Genomic DNA, 18475 nt, shown 5'->3' with positions numbered 1-18475 from the left:
AGGAAAGTTTGAGATGGATTAGTATATACACTGTTTTCTTTTCTATAACTGATTTTCAGCAACAGTGAATGAAAGCTCCTCATCCACATGTGTGGTTTACACGCCACATCAGTTTAAATTAAACTCCAGCCTCCTCTGGGCTCTTACCTACTTAAGGCTTGTAACGTCTCACCATCCTTTCAGATGAAGAATTACTCCTTTCTCCCTCCCCCATACTTTTTATTTTTTTAAAAAATTCAGACTTACAGCGAAGTTGAAAGAACAGTACAGTGAACATCCATCCTGCGCCTAGAATATTTTTTCCCTTTGGATGAGCCATTTGAGAGTAAGTTGCACAGTCACGGCACTTCATCCCTAAATATTTTAGCATCTATCTACTAAGAACAAAAAATTCTCTTATATGACCACTGTGTAATTATCACACTCAAGAAACCTAACATGAATACAGTAGTTATGTAGGACCCAATTCACATTCAAGTTTGCACAGTTATGTCAGCATTAGCCTTTATTCTCCCCAATTCAGGATCCAGGCTAAGATCATACACTATGTTTATTGTCATGACTCTAGTCTCACTTTTTCTTCTTTTTTTTCCTTTCCTTTCCTTTCCCTTTCTTTCTCTCCCTGTCTCTCTTTCCCTCCCTCCTTTTCTTTCATGACAATGACATTTTTTAAAAGTCCAGGCCAGTTTTTAAATCTTACCTGCTCTTGAAAGAAACTTAATAAGGAAAGAGGGGCCTTTGCCCTATGATAATTTGGCTTGACTTTTTCCCTTTCCCTTTTACCCTCCATGATTTTGTGGCTTGCAGTGAAGCTTCTTATGAGATGTATTCCTATTAGATGCGTAAAATTCAAGATAGGTTCTTCTTCCTAAATATCTGCGTCCTGATAGACTTGTTCAAAGGCATCTCCTGGGACTGATGAACATAGTAGGAGCACTTTTGACAGAATGGCATGTGTCTCTAGGAATTTGCTTTTGACATTCACAGGCCTTGCTCCACCAAATTTGCTATCCATACCAATAGTAAGTACCTGGCTAGGATTTCTCAGAATTCCTTAGCCTTTTAATATTAATATACTTTTCTTAAAAGCTATAAATAAGAGAAAGACAAATGTTCAGAGTTAAAGGTGGGGGGATTTTGCTTGTTAAAGACCCTGGCCCCATCCTAAAGTTTTATTCAAAAAGTATTCAAAAGAGCAATGGTTTTTCTAAAACTTTGATTCCCATGTCTACTTAATACCTTCATACATCTCTTCTGCACAGACTCTTTTAATTTCAAAAGTAACTGCTGTCTTAGAAGGCAGGAAGTCAGATGTGTGGAGCTAACAGTGCGATGGGGGTGAAAATTGGCTCAATTAACTAGTTTATAACTGTCAACTTGTTAGAAGGTAGTTTCTTTCACTTGAGAATGGGAGCTTTTGTCAGCCATAAGCAAGCATACAATGTTATACAGGAAAATTTTGCTTCACTATAAAACAGAAAATGAGGTAATATAAGCTTCCTGAGACATTAAGAAATATGATCTCTATTCCACTGGAGATAAGACACTAATTATCACGGAAGATGTTGGTTATCATTTAATGGAGAAATATTATGTTGACATAATGCGTAATTTCAGCATCTGTTGTGCCTTACTTTGGATTGTAAATCCAGCCTAATGGATCTGTGGAGCGGTTTAGGCCTTTCATATTAGATTCCCTTGCCTCCTAGAAAAGCTTGCTTATGAAAGAGTCGATTGAGATGGGCATCTTGCATTTACTAACACTTCCATTCTGAAACTAGTACTTACTATAAAGGTCTACCATCTGTTGAGTAATTTTATTTAATTCACAGAACAACCCTGAAAAATAACTATTTTTTACCTAACAGATAAAGAAACTGAGGCAGAGAAAGGTTAGGTAATTTATGCAAGGTCACACAGTTAATAAGTGGTCCACTCAGATCTACTACTTATGATATTTTGACTCAGATCTTTCTGACTCAGTTTTGCTCCAGTTTGTCAGTTAGTAGAGGTCTTCTTGGAGATCAGGTTAATTGCCAATGAGTAATGCCAAATTAGTAACTGCTGGGACTGTTGTGAGTAAAACGAATAGAGATGAGTTAACCTGCACACTCAATTTTTTTTTTACTGGCTGCCAGCAACTCTCAGACCTTCCTGTCTAACTCCACAAATTGAGGCTCCACAAATGAACACTATAGTAGTTGGGCCATTGACTTCCAACCCCAAAGGGAATTCCAGGCAAATCAGGCTGTGTCGTGTGAGAACTCTTTTTACCTAGGACAGAGGCAGGCCTAGTGCTGCCAGGGTCAAGGGTTTTTCCTTTTTCCTACAAGCCCAGAGGTGAATGTCAGATCTTAGTATTCCAGTGGTCCATGGAAAAGCAAGAAAGATTGCTTCAGTGCTGACAAAGCTGGTCTAGAATGCCCTCCCCACCAGGTAGACAGAGGCAGGAGGGTAATGGAATCCCAAATGAGAAAAACAGGCCTCTGACACTTTCGGCCAAGAAAATATCCTTGCCCTTGATCCTGACCAGCCTGGAGAGTAGAATTGGTGTAAGAGGAATGGGACTAGAGAGGAGCGCTGGAGCTCAAAGACGGCTGGAACTGCCAGATGACACTCTTCTTTTGATCACGAATTGTTTCTTGTGAAATGGATGTTTGTTTTTCTCCGTTGTGAAAGAGGGATTTAAACGAGAGAAAATCTAGCTTTCCTTTTCTCCTTTTCCCTAGGCAACACCCTATGTATGTCCTAAATATGTAGGACATACATATTTATATGAGCATATCTAAATATTTAATATCTGCATAAAACTAGTAACTTTTTATGGTAAAATTCCACTTTAGAAAAATTTTCTAACTGACCAGTTTTAACAAGCTTAATTATCATAGCTCAAGAGTGTTTGTATTTATTTTGGCTGATGAATAAAGAGCTCCATGGTGAGAAGGGATGTGGGGGGTGAGGAAATGGGGGAACACTTTCTCTCCCATAATGAGAATTTATCTGTGTGGCAACTTTTGCTTTGAATATGAATCAGAGGGAGTTCATGCTTTGAGACAAATTTATAGTTAGTAGTAAGATAAAGGCCCGTTTTACTGACTTATTTTTACTTAGTAAATCTTAATTACCTTCTCTTCATAAATTAAAGCATTTACCATGCTGTATCTCAGTCATCAGATTTGTCATATGTAGCATTAGTTTCACAGAGTAATTGCCTTTTGGGCTTTTTGTAAAACATCACCTTATAGTCTTTGTTTTAATGCTCCAGAGGAATTGCTGACTGGGTTTTCAGTGAGCACACTAGTCTTGTCATATTATCTCAGTTTTTTAAGGAAGTACTGATACCAATTGGACTAACTCTGGGTATCACCATCATGATCTCACCAGTTGGGAGTGAAGTAGGAAGGGGAGAGAAATGGTGTGAATTACAGACTATTTTGAAAGACATAATTTTATTCCTTTGAAGTACATCACAAAATATTTCCAGTATAGGTCCCAGAGACTGGCTTTAGTGAGGAGTTTTATTTGTAATTAATAGAATTTGATATAAATGTGCTAAAATCCTTGGGAATATTTTATTGACTTAAGTAGAATACAGAATCTTCTTCATTCTGTTAATTTGCTTAGCCAATCCTTTCCTAATAGTTAATGTAGACTTAGAGTTCAGTCCAACCCAAGTTGAGTTATCACAAATGCTCCTTATAAATTAGTAGCATTTCTTCTTCTTGGCTCCCAGTATGTGAAAAAGGAGTCCACAAAATGTTCAATTTTTTGTTGATTGGACAGACTTGAGAGTGGTACCATTTTATTGATTATCAAAAGAAAAAGTCACAAGTGGATATAAAAATGTATGTACTTGCTGTGTGGTCATGGTCCACATTTCCTCACATTCACATTTCACCATTCCCCTGCTTCTTTGGATGTCAGGGGGCTGCTTACCCAAAGGCTGCAGTTCCTAGTGCCCTGGTCACCTGGCTTCTAACTGGTGTGGCTAAAGGCAGGCTGTGATGGAAGACTGGAGGTGGGAGGAAAGCAGCTACAGGGTTTTTGTCCTTCCCTCTTCTCCACCAACAACATCTCTCATAGTGGATGGATAGGCCTCATCCAGGGCTCCAGCTACAAGGAGACAGATCCATCGTGTGTCCAGCATCCTCTGAGTGTCGCATACCTTGCTTTAGTAGCACTGCTTCTCTCCTCCCCATCCTCAGCCCTGTGGTAGGAGTGGCTTCCTACTATTGAGACTCTAAGTGGCCTTCCTGTGCCTTCTGACATCTCAGCCCTTCTATCACCTGTGTAAAGTCTCCGAGTTAAATGAGCCCTATTTCACATACTAATAGTAATTTCTTTTTCCTGACATATATTTTATATAACAGTTTTGCTTATACATCATAGTTTATGGGTGTTGATAAAGGGAATGTTAAATTATCCATTACCTCAGTTAATGTTTAATCAATTTAGTATCACATGTAGATAATGGGGCAAAGAAGAATAAGAGCAAATGACTGGGGAGACTGCTGTTGGCAGAGTGCGTGGGAGTTGAGGAGGACTAGACTAGGGTAGGGGTGGCAGGAGTCTTGCCAGGTGCTAAGATCTGGATCAAGTGGATGCGGAAGAAGGGCATTGCCAGCAGAAGCGGCAATTTGTACAAAAACATGTCACGTGTGGTTGCATGGGAGTCTGTTGGGTTAGGGGCAATGGAGGAGGAAGGTGCTAGAAAGGTAGTCAGGGGCTGAATCACCATGGACAGTGAAGACTCCACCAAGACTCCTTTTTCCTACAAGCACTTGGACTTGATCCGTTCGTTGCTGAGGAGCGCTGAGGAAGGATTTTAAGCAGGGGAATTACATGAACGGATTTATCTTTTAGAAAGGTCACTCTTGAGTGAGTATGAAAGAGAGAGTAGAGGGCTAAGAGTGGAGGCAGAGAAACCTAGCCAGGTAGTTACTGCACAAGTCTTAGTTGGAGAGGGAGATGTTTGAATGGAGGCATGAATTAAGTGAAGGAGATCTGGGAAGAGGGGGATATCAAATACACTAAGAAAGTAGAATGTGTAGAACTTGCTGTTTTTTTGTATGTGTGCATGTGTTAGAAGTTGTCATTAAGTGATGATCAGTTGTACCCAGAGATCACGATGTGTTTGTTTGGTTAGGCTAAGTAAGTCTTAAAACTAGAAGACTGTTCCTTAAATTGGGATCACAAAGTGTCCTGGGAGGTCTCTTGTGTGTTTCTGGGCTGTTTTTGCTGCCTTATGCTCCAGACATATTTTAGATTCCAAACAACTTATGGTTGCAGCACTACTCATGTTTTACAAACAAGCCAAACAAGTGATTCTTTTTAAAAACCATTCACTATTCCCCCTCCTCACCCTCTTATCCTTTTCCAGTCCATGATCTGCTCAGTCTCTCTCTGCTAGTCATGAAACTTATCTGCTATCTCATCTCTTGCCTCTATCATACCTTCCTTATCTTCTGATTAAATAAAAGAATTCACCTCTTGACTTATTTGCTAAGTCATTTCATGGGTGCTGGTGTGTAGGGGTTTCAGAACTCTAGCAGTAAAACATCCCCTGCTAATGGAGAGAACCTGTAGGTCTACTCGTTATCAAACCTCTACGTGCCAGAAACTGTGTATTGAGTGTTCTACAAAGTTAAAAGAACACAGTGTTTGCCCTCTAGGAGCTCAATATCTGAAAACAAACCTATAGAGATAGAAACTGGCAGGAAGAAAATGTTAGAAACAATATCTACCTTAAATTTTCTACAGTAGGGTTTTGTCTGAGTTGCTGCTCTGGAGTTATGACCAGGTATTAGTAGTCTTGGTAGCTATCGCTAGCACTTTTTATTCTTTGAAGATTTAAGATGGAGTGTAGTAGTTGAGAGCCTGGGTTTTGAAGCCTGACTTCCTAGCTTTGCCTCTTATTGTAAAAGTGTCACCTTGACCAAATGACTTAATCTCTATGATTCCCTTCATTATCTATAAAATGAGGATCATAATAGTGCCTGCCCTAGGATTGCTCCGAGGATTAAATGGCAAATGTATGTGATGTGCATAGCACACCAGCTGACACAATGCAGTATATGATAAATATGTGTTCCTGCAACCAGAGCAAAGTCTCCTAAGACTCAGTTGAGAAAGGTGTGCTTGCTATGTGAGTTCCAAGGATCATTGTTTTCCTTCCTCATGAAAGCTGCTTTGGCTAAACCCAAGATCTTTTGTACTCACTTCATTTTAATTACAAAGAAAATTCTGGATCATCTTTCTTCAGGATGAGATAGTCTTTTACATTTTCAAGTCACCTCTTTAATCACATCATATACGTGATTGGTTGTTGCTTCAGGACACTTCCAGAAACAAGTTTGATGCCTGCAGGTGGCAGGTAATACCATAGAGGTGATTCAGGCATTGCTGCCTTTCCGAAACCTTCGCTTAATATCCATCACCTCCCTCCTCATTTGAGTTTCATACATATAACTTGAGCACCACTGTTTTAGTTCTTTATTAGGCTACAGGGATACAAGGATGAACAGAAAATTCCCATCCTCATGAAACTTGGTGTAATGGAAATATATGTAAACAAGTTCAATGCACTGTGATACGAACACAAATGGAAGTGTGTGGGTCAGAGTGGTACCTGGGAAGAATAGTAAGGAAAGTTTCACAGATTTGGTGACATCTCGGTAGATTTTGAATGGAATAAGAATAGAGAGAATCAGCGGGTCAGCATGGTTTGTACAGGAGAACTGGACCGTGTGTATGTGTGTGATTGGAGATGAAATTGAAGATGCAGGCAGGAGCTGGATCATGTAAGAGCTTGCCTTTATCATGTGGACATTGAGGGCTGTTGAGTGATTTTAGGCAACAGAATGCTGTAAGATTTGCATTTTTAGCAGGATCATCCTAGTTTGGAAGATGAACTTGAGAAGGATGTTGGAGATGCTGGTAGGTTCCTGTCCCCACTGCAGATTTATTAAAGCCAGTGACAGTCCTATTTACTTCTGTATCCTTGAAGCCTAATACTTTTTAGACATTTAAGAAGTGTTGTAGAATAAAGACAGCTGAAGTTGAATTTCCCAATTCTGCATCCTGTCCTCAGAACATGCTGACCTAGACCTCCATCTGTCATGAGCAGCTTGACTAAGATCATAATAAATTCTTTTCCCTTGGCATTCTTCTAACTGGCACTGTCTATTTACTAGCCCCTCTGTGCAGCTGTAGTGTGGTGATGATTGATGCTTATAATTCTGACCCTGAAGTACTTCAAGCCTTCTAAATCATAAAAAGCAGATTAAAGTATATTCAATATCACTATAATGTTTGTGTGTTTTACTGCATTCGTATTCTTTGGAAATTCATGGGTTATCATGTGCCTGTGTATTTGTTTGCACGTAGGCTCAGCAAGAGTCCATGATCACCCCCTACTCTGCCCTCCCTCATAGTGCCTGCCAGGCACAGTGAGTTTATTAGCAGTGCACGCCTAGAAATAAGCAAAACAAACCTGGTCTTTCTTCTCTCCTAGAAGGAAGTACGTTGTCCCCAAAGGGGCAGATTGGACAGAGATGAGAGAGAAAGCAGTGGTTAGAAATATAGTGGGGGTGGTAACACAAGAACTGGTACAGACTAGCTAGTCAGGCAGTTTACATGGGAGCCCATGCTGGGCCCCAGCCCAGGAAGAGTGGGGCCCAAGGCAGGGACACCATCTCCACAGCCTTGTGTGCCTTGACCTGAATCATCAGGCCTGAACTTGGCAGCAGTGTCCACCAGCTATGTTTGTATTGCAGTAACCACTGTTCAGTAAAATGCCAAACAGCAAGCGAAAACATCAATAATTAGAGCATCTTGTTCCCCACACTCACACATCTCTTTGTGAAAACCATTATTACTGCAGAGCTGGCAGTATGATTCGGCCCAGAGTGCAGAACTCCAAATGGAGGCTGTGAGGTGGCTGGCTCCATTTTATAGCCTAGCTTGCGGGCAGGGTGGGGAGGGGGCATGTGATCCTGTTACCAGGAGGGAGATTGGGTGTTTGGATTATCTTTTGCAGGTTGTATATTGCAGTATGTAGAGATGCCTCTTACGTTTTGTTGTGCAGATTTGTTTTTCAAATATGTGTTTGATCATCAAGTTAGGCCTGTGTGGGGTACCTCACTCATTGTCCCACCCTGGAGAGCCAGTCCCCAAAACACAGGGATCCTGTCACCCTCTAGGCAAGGGCACAGGTGGACTTTAGAGCTCGCTTTACTGTTTGCCAACTCTGTGATTTTGGGTGAGCCTCTTAGTGTCTCTGGATCTTAGTTTTTCTTTTTCTGAAATATCGGAGTAATATAGATTCCTTTTTGCAGGGTTGCTGTGAGGTGAAATACACTGCTAGATGTGAGAGTGCTTAACTGGGAAGCCCTGCATACATAATAGTATACTAAGTGTGCTAAAGCACATGATAAATATTCTAATAAAAATAGAAATGTTTCATCAGCAAGCACAATGTCCTCAAAAATTCCCTGAAGTACAGTAGGGAAAATGAACTATTTATTGAATTCCTACTGTAGAGTAGCTGTTCTGGCTGTTACTTTATCTGCTCCACAAGCTCATGTTAAATGTCAGTTTCAGAGATGAGGAAACTGAGCTTCTAGTCAGCCAGCTGTATATCCACATAGCACAGGTGGGATGTGGACCTGGCTCCGGAACTCAGTGCTCTTCCTCCTCCTCTCTAGCTCTCTGTCTTATTCGCACCCTCCCTCCTCCAAAGCTCTTAGAAGCTGCCCACATCCTTTGGGCTGGGAAGTTGCCAGCCATTTCGTGGCCATCCACTCCTGCCCGTGGGGAAGGATGGGGTCCGGAAGGAGCTGAGCTCGCGGAGCCCTGGAGGGACCCGCAGTTCGGGAGAGTCAGGGCATAGGGCGCGCTCAGACCCGCCTGTACGGAGTTGGCCGGGTCTGGGCTGAAAGCCGGGGCAGGTGTGCCAGGTTCCCAGCCCTTGCAGAATGGCTGTGGCCCCGCAGTTGCCAGGAGCTCGCTCTCTGTCAGATTTCCCAGCCTCGCCGAGGTCTCGGTGAGCCGCTTCCTGAACCTCCTCCCGGGAGTCAGTGCCTCTCGTGCATTCTGACGCCTTGTTCTGCTTGCAGAGGGGGTGAGATTAATTTATTCCATGTAGTAAATACTCTGTTGAGCTTTTCTGGGACCCTACTGTTGACTTTGATGCCAGGCACTGGGGGAAAGGACCCCTGAGGTAGCAGTTCATTACCTGCCCAGTGGGACCCACCGCCACATGTATTTTATATATAAAGTTTCCCCAGTTCCAGATAGAGTCACCTTAGGAACTGCAGCTGCCCACACAGACCAGAGATAATGCCTGTTGAAGGGCCAAATTGAATATTTAGGGGGGATATCAGGGATTGGAGAAGCATTTGTTCAGACTGGATCTGAGACGAGCTGTGTGTCGTGTTTCCATAGGTTCTCAACAGGAGGTGCGTGGAGGCAGCAGTGATGACAGGCTTGGCACTGAACTGCCACATAAACAAGAAGTCCTTGTTTGACAGGAAGCACTACTTCTATGCAGACCTCCCTGTAAGTATGCTTTGTGATCCGCCCTCTGTAAGTTCTCAGAGCTGGGGGGTTTGGAGCCAGGGAGGAGGGCTATGTCTCTCATGTTTCCATCAGAGCTCTGTCCATCGCAGCGGGAATTTCTGCCCAGCCCTGATGGAAGCAGGTGCCCCCCGATGTTTACTAGATTGGATGCAATTGTCCTGATTGCCGACTCCTTGCTTAGCCTCATGCTTCTGGTGGCTCGCTCATAATTGAACGGGGAGTAGAAGAAGCCAGTGTTCCCAGGCTCAGGCCAGCCGTGGTGTTTGGCTCTAATTGCCTGTTAGGACAAAAGATAACTCAGGGGCTGATGCAACTGTAAATGTGTACTGTAGCTCTGTAGACACAGCAAGAGCTTCCCTCTTTTAAGTTAAAGTTCCCAATAATAGGACAGTCACCTTTGGAAACATTTCTGTCATCTCACAAGGAGCAAGTAAGTGGACGATAGTAAGCAGAACCATGAGCCAGAAGCCCAGCCTAACAACAGGAATCAGCTGAGCAATATTAACGTGCTTTTTCCTTAAAATTTGAAAGTGTTTTTCTTACAGAGAAGCCATTGTGAACTAGAGGCAGTTTTTTATAACATTGGGCAGAACCAAAACTGTAAGGTTGAATGCATTTCCCCAAATCATGTTTCATTTGATCAGAGCCTCTGATACTAAGTACGGCCCTTCTTCACATTTAGATAAACAGCAGTGATGATATTGCTTCATGTTCTCCTTGAACTGGAAACGGGGGTGCACTGCTGTTTAGTGAGTGAGAGCAGGAGGAAAATTAAATACAAAATACAACTAGAACCTAAATTTTCCAGTTGCTGCTGCTGTTCCCCTCTGGCTGCCAGCTTTTTAGCAAATTCTCCTGCTTCATAGGGTAGAGAACATGAACCCAAATTTTTGCATCTTTTAAGAGTGATAACCAGTTTGGTTAAGGTGGGAGACTTAGTAATATGGGACTAAAATGAGAAGTTTTTATTATCTGTATCTTTCTATTCTTTCTGGCTTAGGTAGCTCAGATAATCCAGAGTTAGTGTTGCCAAATATTACATGGGACATAACACTAAAAAAGTATTTGTTATTTATCTGAATGAGCAACTTATTCAAATTATTATAATTTGAATTTAACTGAGCATCCTGTATTTTATTGGGCAGCCCTACTCAGAGTTTAAATTTTACAGATTGAGACTTCCTGGTTCCACAGGGAGAATGAGTTGGCCTGAAGCAGTGGTTCTGAAAGTGTGGTTCCCTGGGCCACTAGCATCAGCATCTCCTAGGAACTTGTTAGAAATATAAATTCTCAAACACCACCCCAGACCTGCAAAATCAGAAACTTTTCAGGTGGAGCTAGTCTGTGTTTTGACCAGCCTGCCAGGTGATTCTAAAGCAGCTCAAGTTTGAAAACTGCTGGCCTGGTGGCTAGGAGCAGAGACTTTGGAGCCATACCATCCAAGTTCAAATCCTGACATTGACGCTTACTAACTCGGTGACTTTGGGCAAAGCCGTTAATCCCTTCTGTGCCCTGTATCTCTTTGCTAGGACTGTTGTGAGGATCAAGAGGTGTAAAGTACTGAGAACACAGTGTCAGGGACCCCAGCAAATGCTGCAGATGCTTCAGCTCTCACGCTCCGTTCTCCAGTTCTCTGTATTGACCTGCCATTTCTTTGGCATATGTCGATGCACATATGTCGATGCATGTGTCCATTTGAAAGTAATTCTTCCTCTCTACTTAGAAGGAGGTGAGGGAGTCCTTGTGACATCCATCAGTATTTTAGTACTTCATGCTTTCCATTAGCTGAGTGTGAGTGTCCCAGCAATTTCTGGCTAGAGGAACAAGGAAAGTTGGGTCAGGGAGGGCAGCTGGCACAATTGGTTAGCTTACAGAACAGGAACAAAACAAGCTTATATGTACTAGCAACTGCTGTCAGCCGTACTGAGGGTAGATAGCAACGTGCTTAGCCAGCATTTCCCAATAAGGAGGGTCTGTCAGGAGTCCAGTAATCAGATGCAGGGTTAGGCTAATGAGCTAAGTGGAAACAATACATCCTTTTCTTAGAGGCCTTTGACAATGAGATTATTGTTATTCCCCACCCCCCCCAATGGTACTTTAGTAGGGAAGATAGGATTCACATTGTTTATTGCACCATTATTTGGGGCAGGAGATGTCCAGGGAGGGTAAAGGGGGATGGGAAAAGCCGAAGAGGCCAGGCTGAATTATGGCTACAAGGCATAAACTAGTTTTTCTTCTCCTTTTCCTTTGTTCTTTTTTGTTTGTTTTGTTATGTTGCATTTTTACATTAGCCTATACTTTTGTGACATTAAAAGGAGTAGTGAACTGCACCCAGCTTTTATTTGTGGAACAGTGACTCTCTAACCCATGTTTATGTGCAGGCAGGCTATCAAATTACCCAGCAGAGGCTCCCAATCGCTGTGAACGGCAGCTTGACGTACAGTGTCTGTCTGGGGAAGAAGCGGAGTCAGGTGATCAACAAGATAGTGAGGATCAAGCAGATCCAGCTGGAGCAAGACAGTGGCAAGAGCCTCCACGACGACCTGCGGTCTCAGACGCTCATTGACTTGAACAGGGCGGGTAGGCTTAGAGAGTCTCCATTACTTTTCCTGCCAGCCTCCCCTCTCCCTTCCAGTTTCCCCAAACCAATTGAGGACACAGGCCCAGGAACCCCACAGATGGAGATCATAATACTGTATCCGCATTGGTACGTACTGGCTGATCAGAGAACTGTGATTACTGCTAACAACCCACCCCTAAAATGAGACAAACTTAGCCACTTAGTCACAGACCCAACAGCTTGATATCTTAAGCAGATTTTAAAAGAAATGAACCAAAGTTAAAGATCAAAAAGTAAGGGGAAAGAGAAACAGTTCAGGGGTTGGGATTCACTTTGAGAGTCCTTCAGTAATGCGGGGTTTTCCAAAGACCTTAGCCTAACTTATCTGCTGATGAGGTTGGAGAACTCGGTCAGGCTGACTCTGCCTCTCGTTTGGTAGGAGTTGGCCTTCTGGAAGTGGTCCTGGAGCCAGACATGTCCTGTGGAGAAGAGGCGGCAACAGCGGTCAGGGAGCTGCAGCTGATACTTCAAGCCCTGGGGACCAGCCAGGCAAACATGGCAGGTAGAAGCCCACAGGCAGTGTCCCTCCTCCTTTACCTTCTCACTTTCTGCTTCTCGGGTCTCTTTGCACTTAACTTTTATTCTCTGCATCAGCTACATTGACATGGTTTACATCCTTTTTTCAGCTTTTTGCTGGTTTTGTTTTGTTTTTTCTTAGAATTTTCCTTGGATTCTCTTCTGAGCCCTTAACCAAAATAAACACACTAACAACAATGGTGCAGAAGCACTGAGCCCAAGGGTGTGAGATTAGGAGTTACAGAAGTAACTCTCTCTGGCTTCATGCATCAGAATGTTGTGAGTTGATGAAATAATGTGTTCAAACAGTTCATCTTGCTCAGCAAGAAGACACTGTGTTTATCTGCAACACCTCTCAGTTTGTGAGAGCTTTGTGGGTGGCACTTCTTTGTTAGTTGATGCTTTTCCTCAGGGTCTCTTTCTTTTCCGTCTTTTGTAGAATTTTCATCCATGTGCAGCTGAAGCCAAATTATATAAACCATAAGCCAAGTTTATGATTTCACAAAACTTTAACTTTGAGATAAAATCTTAAATTTAGTAGAAATATAGTAGGAAATTAAAATAAACAAAAAAACCCACTTGTACTCCTGCAGCCAAACTGTGCATTTTAAGTATTTGTACATGGACATAAAGATTACAGGTATTGGTTAAGCTCAGTTTCCTCATGGCTCACTCCCTTGGCCCCTTCCTAATGCTGCTTTGCTGGCCCAGAAGTACCTGAAAGCTAATATGTCTCCCTATTTTCTGTTCGCAAGGGCTTTTTAAAAAACTTCTGCCACCCACAGAGCACTCCCTGACAGAGTGGAGAAAGTATACAGATTCTGCATGTACAGTTGTTCATCTGTAGCTCACTACAGTGGTGTATTAGGGTTCTCCAGAGAAACAGAACCAGTAGAATGTGTGTATGTTACACATGTATGTTTATGTCTAATGACATTTATTGTAAGGAACTGGCTCATGTGATCATGGAGGCTGAAAAGTTCCAAGATCTGCAGTCAGGAAGCTGTGGGAGAGTTCTTGCAACAGAGCAAGCTCCAGGAGAGCAGATAGTGTAGTTCCAGTTCAGGTGTGAAGGCCTAAGAATCAGGAGGGCCGATGGTGTAAGTGCCAGTCTTAGCTCAAGTACAAAAACAGGAGAAGACCAATATCCCAGCTCAAAGACAGGTGGAGAGACTGAATTCCCCTCACCCTGCCTTTTGTTCTATTTAGGCCTTCAGTGGATTGAATGACACCCACCCACCATGGGGAAGGCAGTCTGCTTTACTCATTCTGTGGATTCAAATGGTAATCTCATCCAGAAACACCCTCACGGGCACACCCAGAATAATGTTCAACCAAATATCTGGATACCCCGTGGCCCAGTCCAGTTGATACATAACGTTAGCCATCACAAGTCCTAGTGGGTGCCGGTAACACCACCAGTGGTGATGGTTCGTCTCCCTGTCAGTTTATGATGCTATTTACCAACCTTTTTATGTCATGCAATACAGTAGTATGCTACAGAAGGACTTCCGAATTTGTAATGCTGCATTTGTCACATAGGATATCTTATAAGCAACAAATTGTTACATCAGAGCCTTGATATAAGTTGAATTGAAGACAGAACTTGCCGATTTGCTATCTTCTTTCAGCTAAAGACTGGAAAAACACCACCTGAGTGAGTGGTGTAAAAGTTAGCTGCCTGCAGATTTGCTCTAGAGAAATGAGGCTCTGTTTTAGAGTAAGAAAACTCTCTATTTTAGATGTACAGCTCATGCTGCTTTTTCTTCACAGAACGTAAGTGAAATGTGGCAGGTTGGATGGTTATCTGTTCATGCACTAAGTGTTGATTCTTTATTGCTTTAAAAAGAGTTTTTATTATTCCATTCTTCTTCAAAATAACTGATTTCTACCAAACCTATGGAATAATGAACAGGCCACCTGTTAGCTGAGAAGTAGCCCCATCTGGGTTCTTGCCAAGAGATAAACCATACCATCAAGAGCGTGTCAGTTCAGTGACAGCTGAGAGGGTTCATTAAATGGCATTTACTATGATACTTGTTGCTTTTAAATACAAATCCAACAGTGTTGCCCATAGCACAGCAGCAGAGTGATTCCAGTAGTTGTGGGGAAGGAAAGTCTGCATAGCATCCCCAGGGGTTAGCCCCGACCCTTTTGCTCCCACCACCATGAGACCATTGTGTCAACACTGGAGACTGCAGCCTGGGAACTGAGGGCCACTCTGGGGAGCACCTGTGGACCCCCGAGGGTGCTTTGAGAATGACTCTTAAATTCCAAGCCAGTTCCTTCTCAGTGGACAACTGCCACTGTTGAGATCCTCAAAGGGGTCTGTTGAGTGGAATGGGTACCGACATAGACAATACTAAATGTTTCAGTGGCAATAATATTGTTCAGTTTGAACATTCAGCATGTTCTCATTGGTTCACTAAGCATTTTTTAAATTAATTCATCATCTCATTTAAACTTTATGACATTCCTGAGAGAGAGGTATTATTATGCCTGTTGTACAGGTGAGGAAACTGAGGCTTAAGGAGGTTGGGGTTTTTTGCCCAAAGATCACAAGTGACTGAGCTAGGATTTGAGTCTAGATGTGCCTGACTCTAGGAACCTTTTCTTTAAGCACTACATCACACTGCCTCCTAGTGGCAACCGCGATAATGTCATAACTGCCATAGATAACTTTGAAGATAGTATAGCAGAGTGTGGGTACCATGGGTGCTGATGGCGCCAAGGTCTCAGACCTGGGTTGGAATCCTGTCCTACCACTGCTAGCTGTAGGAACCTGGGCAAGGTTTTTTATTTCTCTTAGTCTCACTTTCCACGCTTATAAAATGAGTCACCAAATAATTGTGTATGGAAAGGGAAAGGAAGAAACCAAAGGGGAAAGAAGTCATCCAAGTCTTCAGATAGAGTTAGATGGTGTCCCTGAGACAGGGAGATGGTTTACTGAGACAGAAGATTGGGAGAGGAGTACTTTTGTGGGAGAAAACCTGAATTCCATTTTGAATGTTAAGTTTGAAATGCCTAAAGAATGTCTGAGTGACTTTGTCATTAAACTAGATTATAGGGAATGAATGTGATAATGTGTATAAAACTTATCACAGGTCCCAACAAATAGCCTGTGCTCACTATCTTAGGTAATTTTAACAATAGTAAGTAGTATTACTTTACAGAATCACCACTCATTTTAGATGAATACGCTTTGTGAAATATGTTTGATAAAATTTGGCTGCTTTTTCTCTTTGTCAAACCTTGTTATTTAAGTTCTGGAGAGTATTCAGTGATCAGAATGAGATAGCTTAACAGACTTCTCACTAAATCCTCAGGCCCCTGCTGTTTACAGAAACAGCTTTCTGTCCTGATGTTATATTTCTGATGTGCGAATGTGTTTTAGAAAAAAAATAATGTAACTGTACCGTATCACTGTGCTCAGTGGTATAGTTCTTTAGCTTTCCTGTTACAAATCTCTTCTTTTAGAGGATAGAAATTGAGCTTGATAACATTCCCATGATATGTGAATGAAGGCCCTCCCTGGGTGTTGCAGAACCTGACTGCTAAGGCTTTTCGGCACTTGAGGCAATTTAACTTAATTTGTTTAAAAGGTATTTTGTCTTCACTGGATAGAATGTCTTTTGTTAATGTTTGATACCGTATTTGAATCCAGGCTAGGGAACTCTCTTTCAACACTGCAGGATACTAAATGATTCCCCTCAGACATTTATATAGCATGGTCTTCTCTGAGAGAGACTGAAATTCATGCTTTTATTCCATTTCCAAATTAGAATTCTAAATTGTAAAAGATGCTTTCGTTCTTAAAAGCAAGTGAGGTCCAATTCAGGGTTCCCTGAGTTCCAGCGAAGTTGCCTCTCAAGTATTGAAATTTGGTTGAGTAGAGCTCGGCATACTTTGGATGTTTTCCTTTGAGCTAAATGGGTCTTTCAGCTGAGTCCAGCTTTGGTTTAGTACTATTAGACAGAACTTTAGAATTTATCAGGAACCTGCTGTGAGACAGTAACCAGTCCACTTACTCATTGCTCAGGAAGACACCAGAGTTTTGGCTTATTCAACAAGGTATTAATTTATTGAACAATTACCAGACCCTGCTCAGGGTTCTGAATGTAGAGTAAAAAGGACATTGTTCCTGCTGTATTCACAAGCTTATTTCATGAGAGAGGAACATTCATTAACAAATAAAACAAGCCCGGCCAGGCGTGGCTCAGCGGTTGAGCGTGGACCTGGGGTCCAGGCGATCGGGGTTCGATTCCCGGTCAGGGCACATGCCCAGGTTGCGGGCTCGATCAATGACTCTCATCATTGATGTTTCTGTCTCTCTCTCCTTCTTCTTTCCTCTCTCTAAAATCAATAAAGATATATTTCAAAAAAATAAAATAAAAACAAATAAAACAAAAACAATTATAGTGATAAGTGCATTAAGGAAATAAATAGGGTGCCATGATAAAGAGTAATGTTGGAAGGTGAAGGCCTCTCGGAGGAGGCAACATTTATTTGAGACCTGAAGAATGACTCCAGGCCCAGCCGGCGTAGAGTGAGGGTGCAAGCACTGAAGGAGAAAGCTAAGGCAAAGTCCCTGAATGAAAAATCTTAGGATATGCTGAGAGTTAACATAGGGAACAAAGGGCCACTGCAGGGAAAGCATAATGAGCAGGGGAATGTGGCCTCAAGTGAGGCTGAAAAGGCCGGCAAGGGATAGATTACTGATAATGGCAGGAAGTTTGGGTTTCATTCCAAATTCAGTGGGAAGCCATTGAAGGGCTTTTAAGCAAGGGAATGACTTAGTCTAACGTTTTAGAAAAACCACTCTGTCTGCTTTGCGAAAGTAGATTTCAGAAAGGTAAGAGGAAGCAAGGAGACCAGGTAAGAAGCTTTTATATAGTTCACATGGAAGCCGATGCTTTTGTGGCCAGGGCTGGTGTCATGTCAGTGAAGGTGGAAAGATCAAGATGGGTAGATTCAAGATGGTTTTTAGAAATAACAGGATTTGTTAACAGGCTGGCATACAAGGCAAGGGGCAGGAAGAAAGCAAAGATGCCTTTAAGGAAGGCTGAGGAGCCAGGTGTTGGTGCTATTTATTGAAATTGCAAAGGTGAGGATGAGAATGGCTTTGTGGGATGAGCGGCAAATCAGGATTTAGTTTCAGAAATTGAAATAGTTATGAGACCTCCCAAGAGGAGGTGTTAAGCAGACATTGGAGATCAGTGTGGAGCTCACCGTAGAGGCCTGGGCTGAAGAGATGAATTTAGGAGTCATCAGCAATATGTGGTATTTAAACCATATGCCCCCACAGCAAGAGTGTAAGAAGACAGTCCTGAGCTTGATAGGAAAGGAGACATCAGCAAATGCAGTGGAAATGGAGTCTCTCAGGGAGGTGGGAGGGAAACCAAGAGAGCATAAGGTCACAGGAGCTGAGAGAGGAAGGTATTTCAGAAAAGAAGGATTAGTCGGTATGTCACACGCGGCTGAGGTATCCGTGAGGTGAAGAGAGAATGTGTCCTTTGTCCACTGGATTTGGCAGCGAGAGGCTGTTGGTGACTTTGACAAGGCATTTTTCGAGAGGTGCGAATAGAAGCCAAGCTGAAGTGGGTTTAGAAGTAAATGGGAGGTGAGATCATGGAGACAATATGTGCAACAAACAAAACTTGTTTGTGAGGATTTGCTGAATAGGAAAGCAGAGAAACCAGTAGCTGAACGATGGGGAGAGAATTGGACTCTGGGGAGTAGAGTTTTGGTTTTTGGTTTGTT

The 18475-nt window shown here is 42.4% G+C and overlaps 1 protein-coding gene across 2 annotated transcripts in view; it reads left to right on the top strand.

The window, feature by feature from the left end:
- The window catches only part of GATB (glutamyl-tRNA amidotransferase subunit B), a 70721-nt gene that overhangs the window by 16765 nt on the left and 35481 nt on the right, over positions 1–18475 (top strand). For both annotated transcript variants that reach the window (XM_081134049.1, XM_081134050.1), the window contains exons 3-5: positions 9445–9558; positions 11961–12159; positions 12579–12701. In XM_081134049.1, the coding sequence (XP_080990175.1) occupies positions 9445–9558; positions 11961–12159; positions 12579–12701 (436 nt within the window). The remainder of the gene's footprint in view (positions 1–9444; positions 9559–11960; positions 12160–12578; positions 12702–18475) is intronic.

This window comes from Miniopterus schreibersii (genome assembly GCF_964146895.1).
Source record: "Miniopterus schreibersii genome assembly, chromosome: 4".
Taxonomy (NCBI): Eukaryota; Metazoa; Chordata; class Mammalia; order Chiroptera; family Miniopteridae; genus Miniopterus; species Miniopterus schreibersii.
This window is presented reverse-complemented; position numbering and strand designations above follow the sequence as displayed.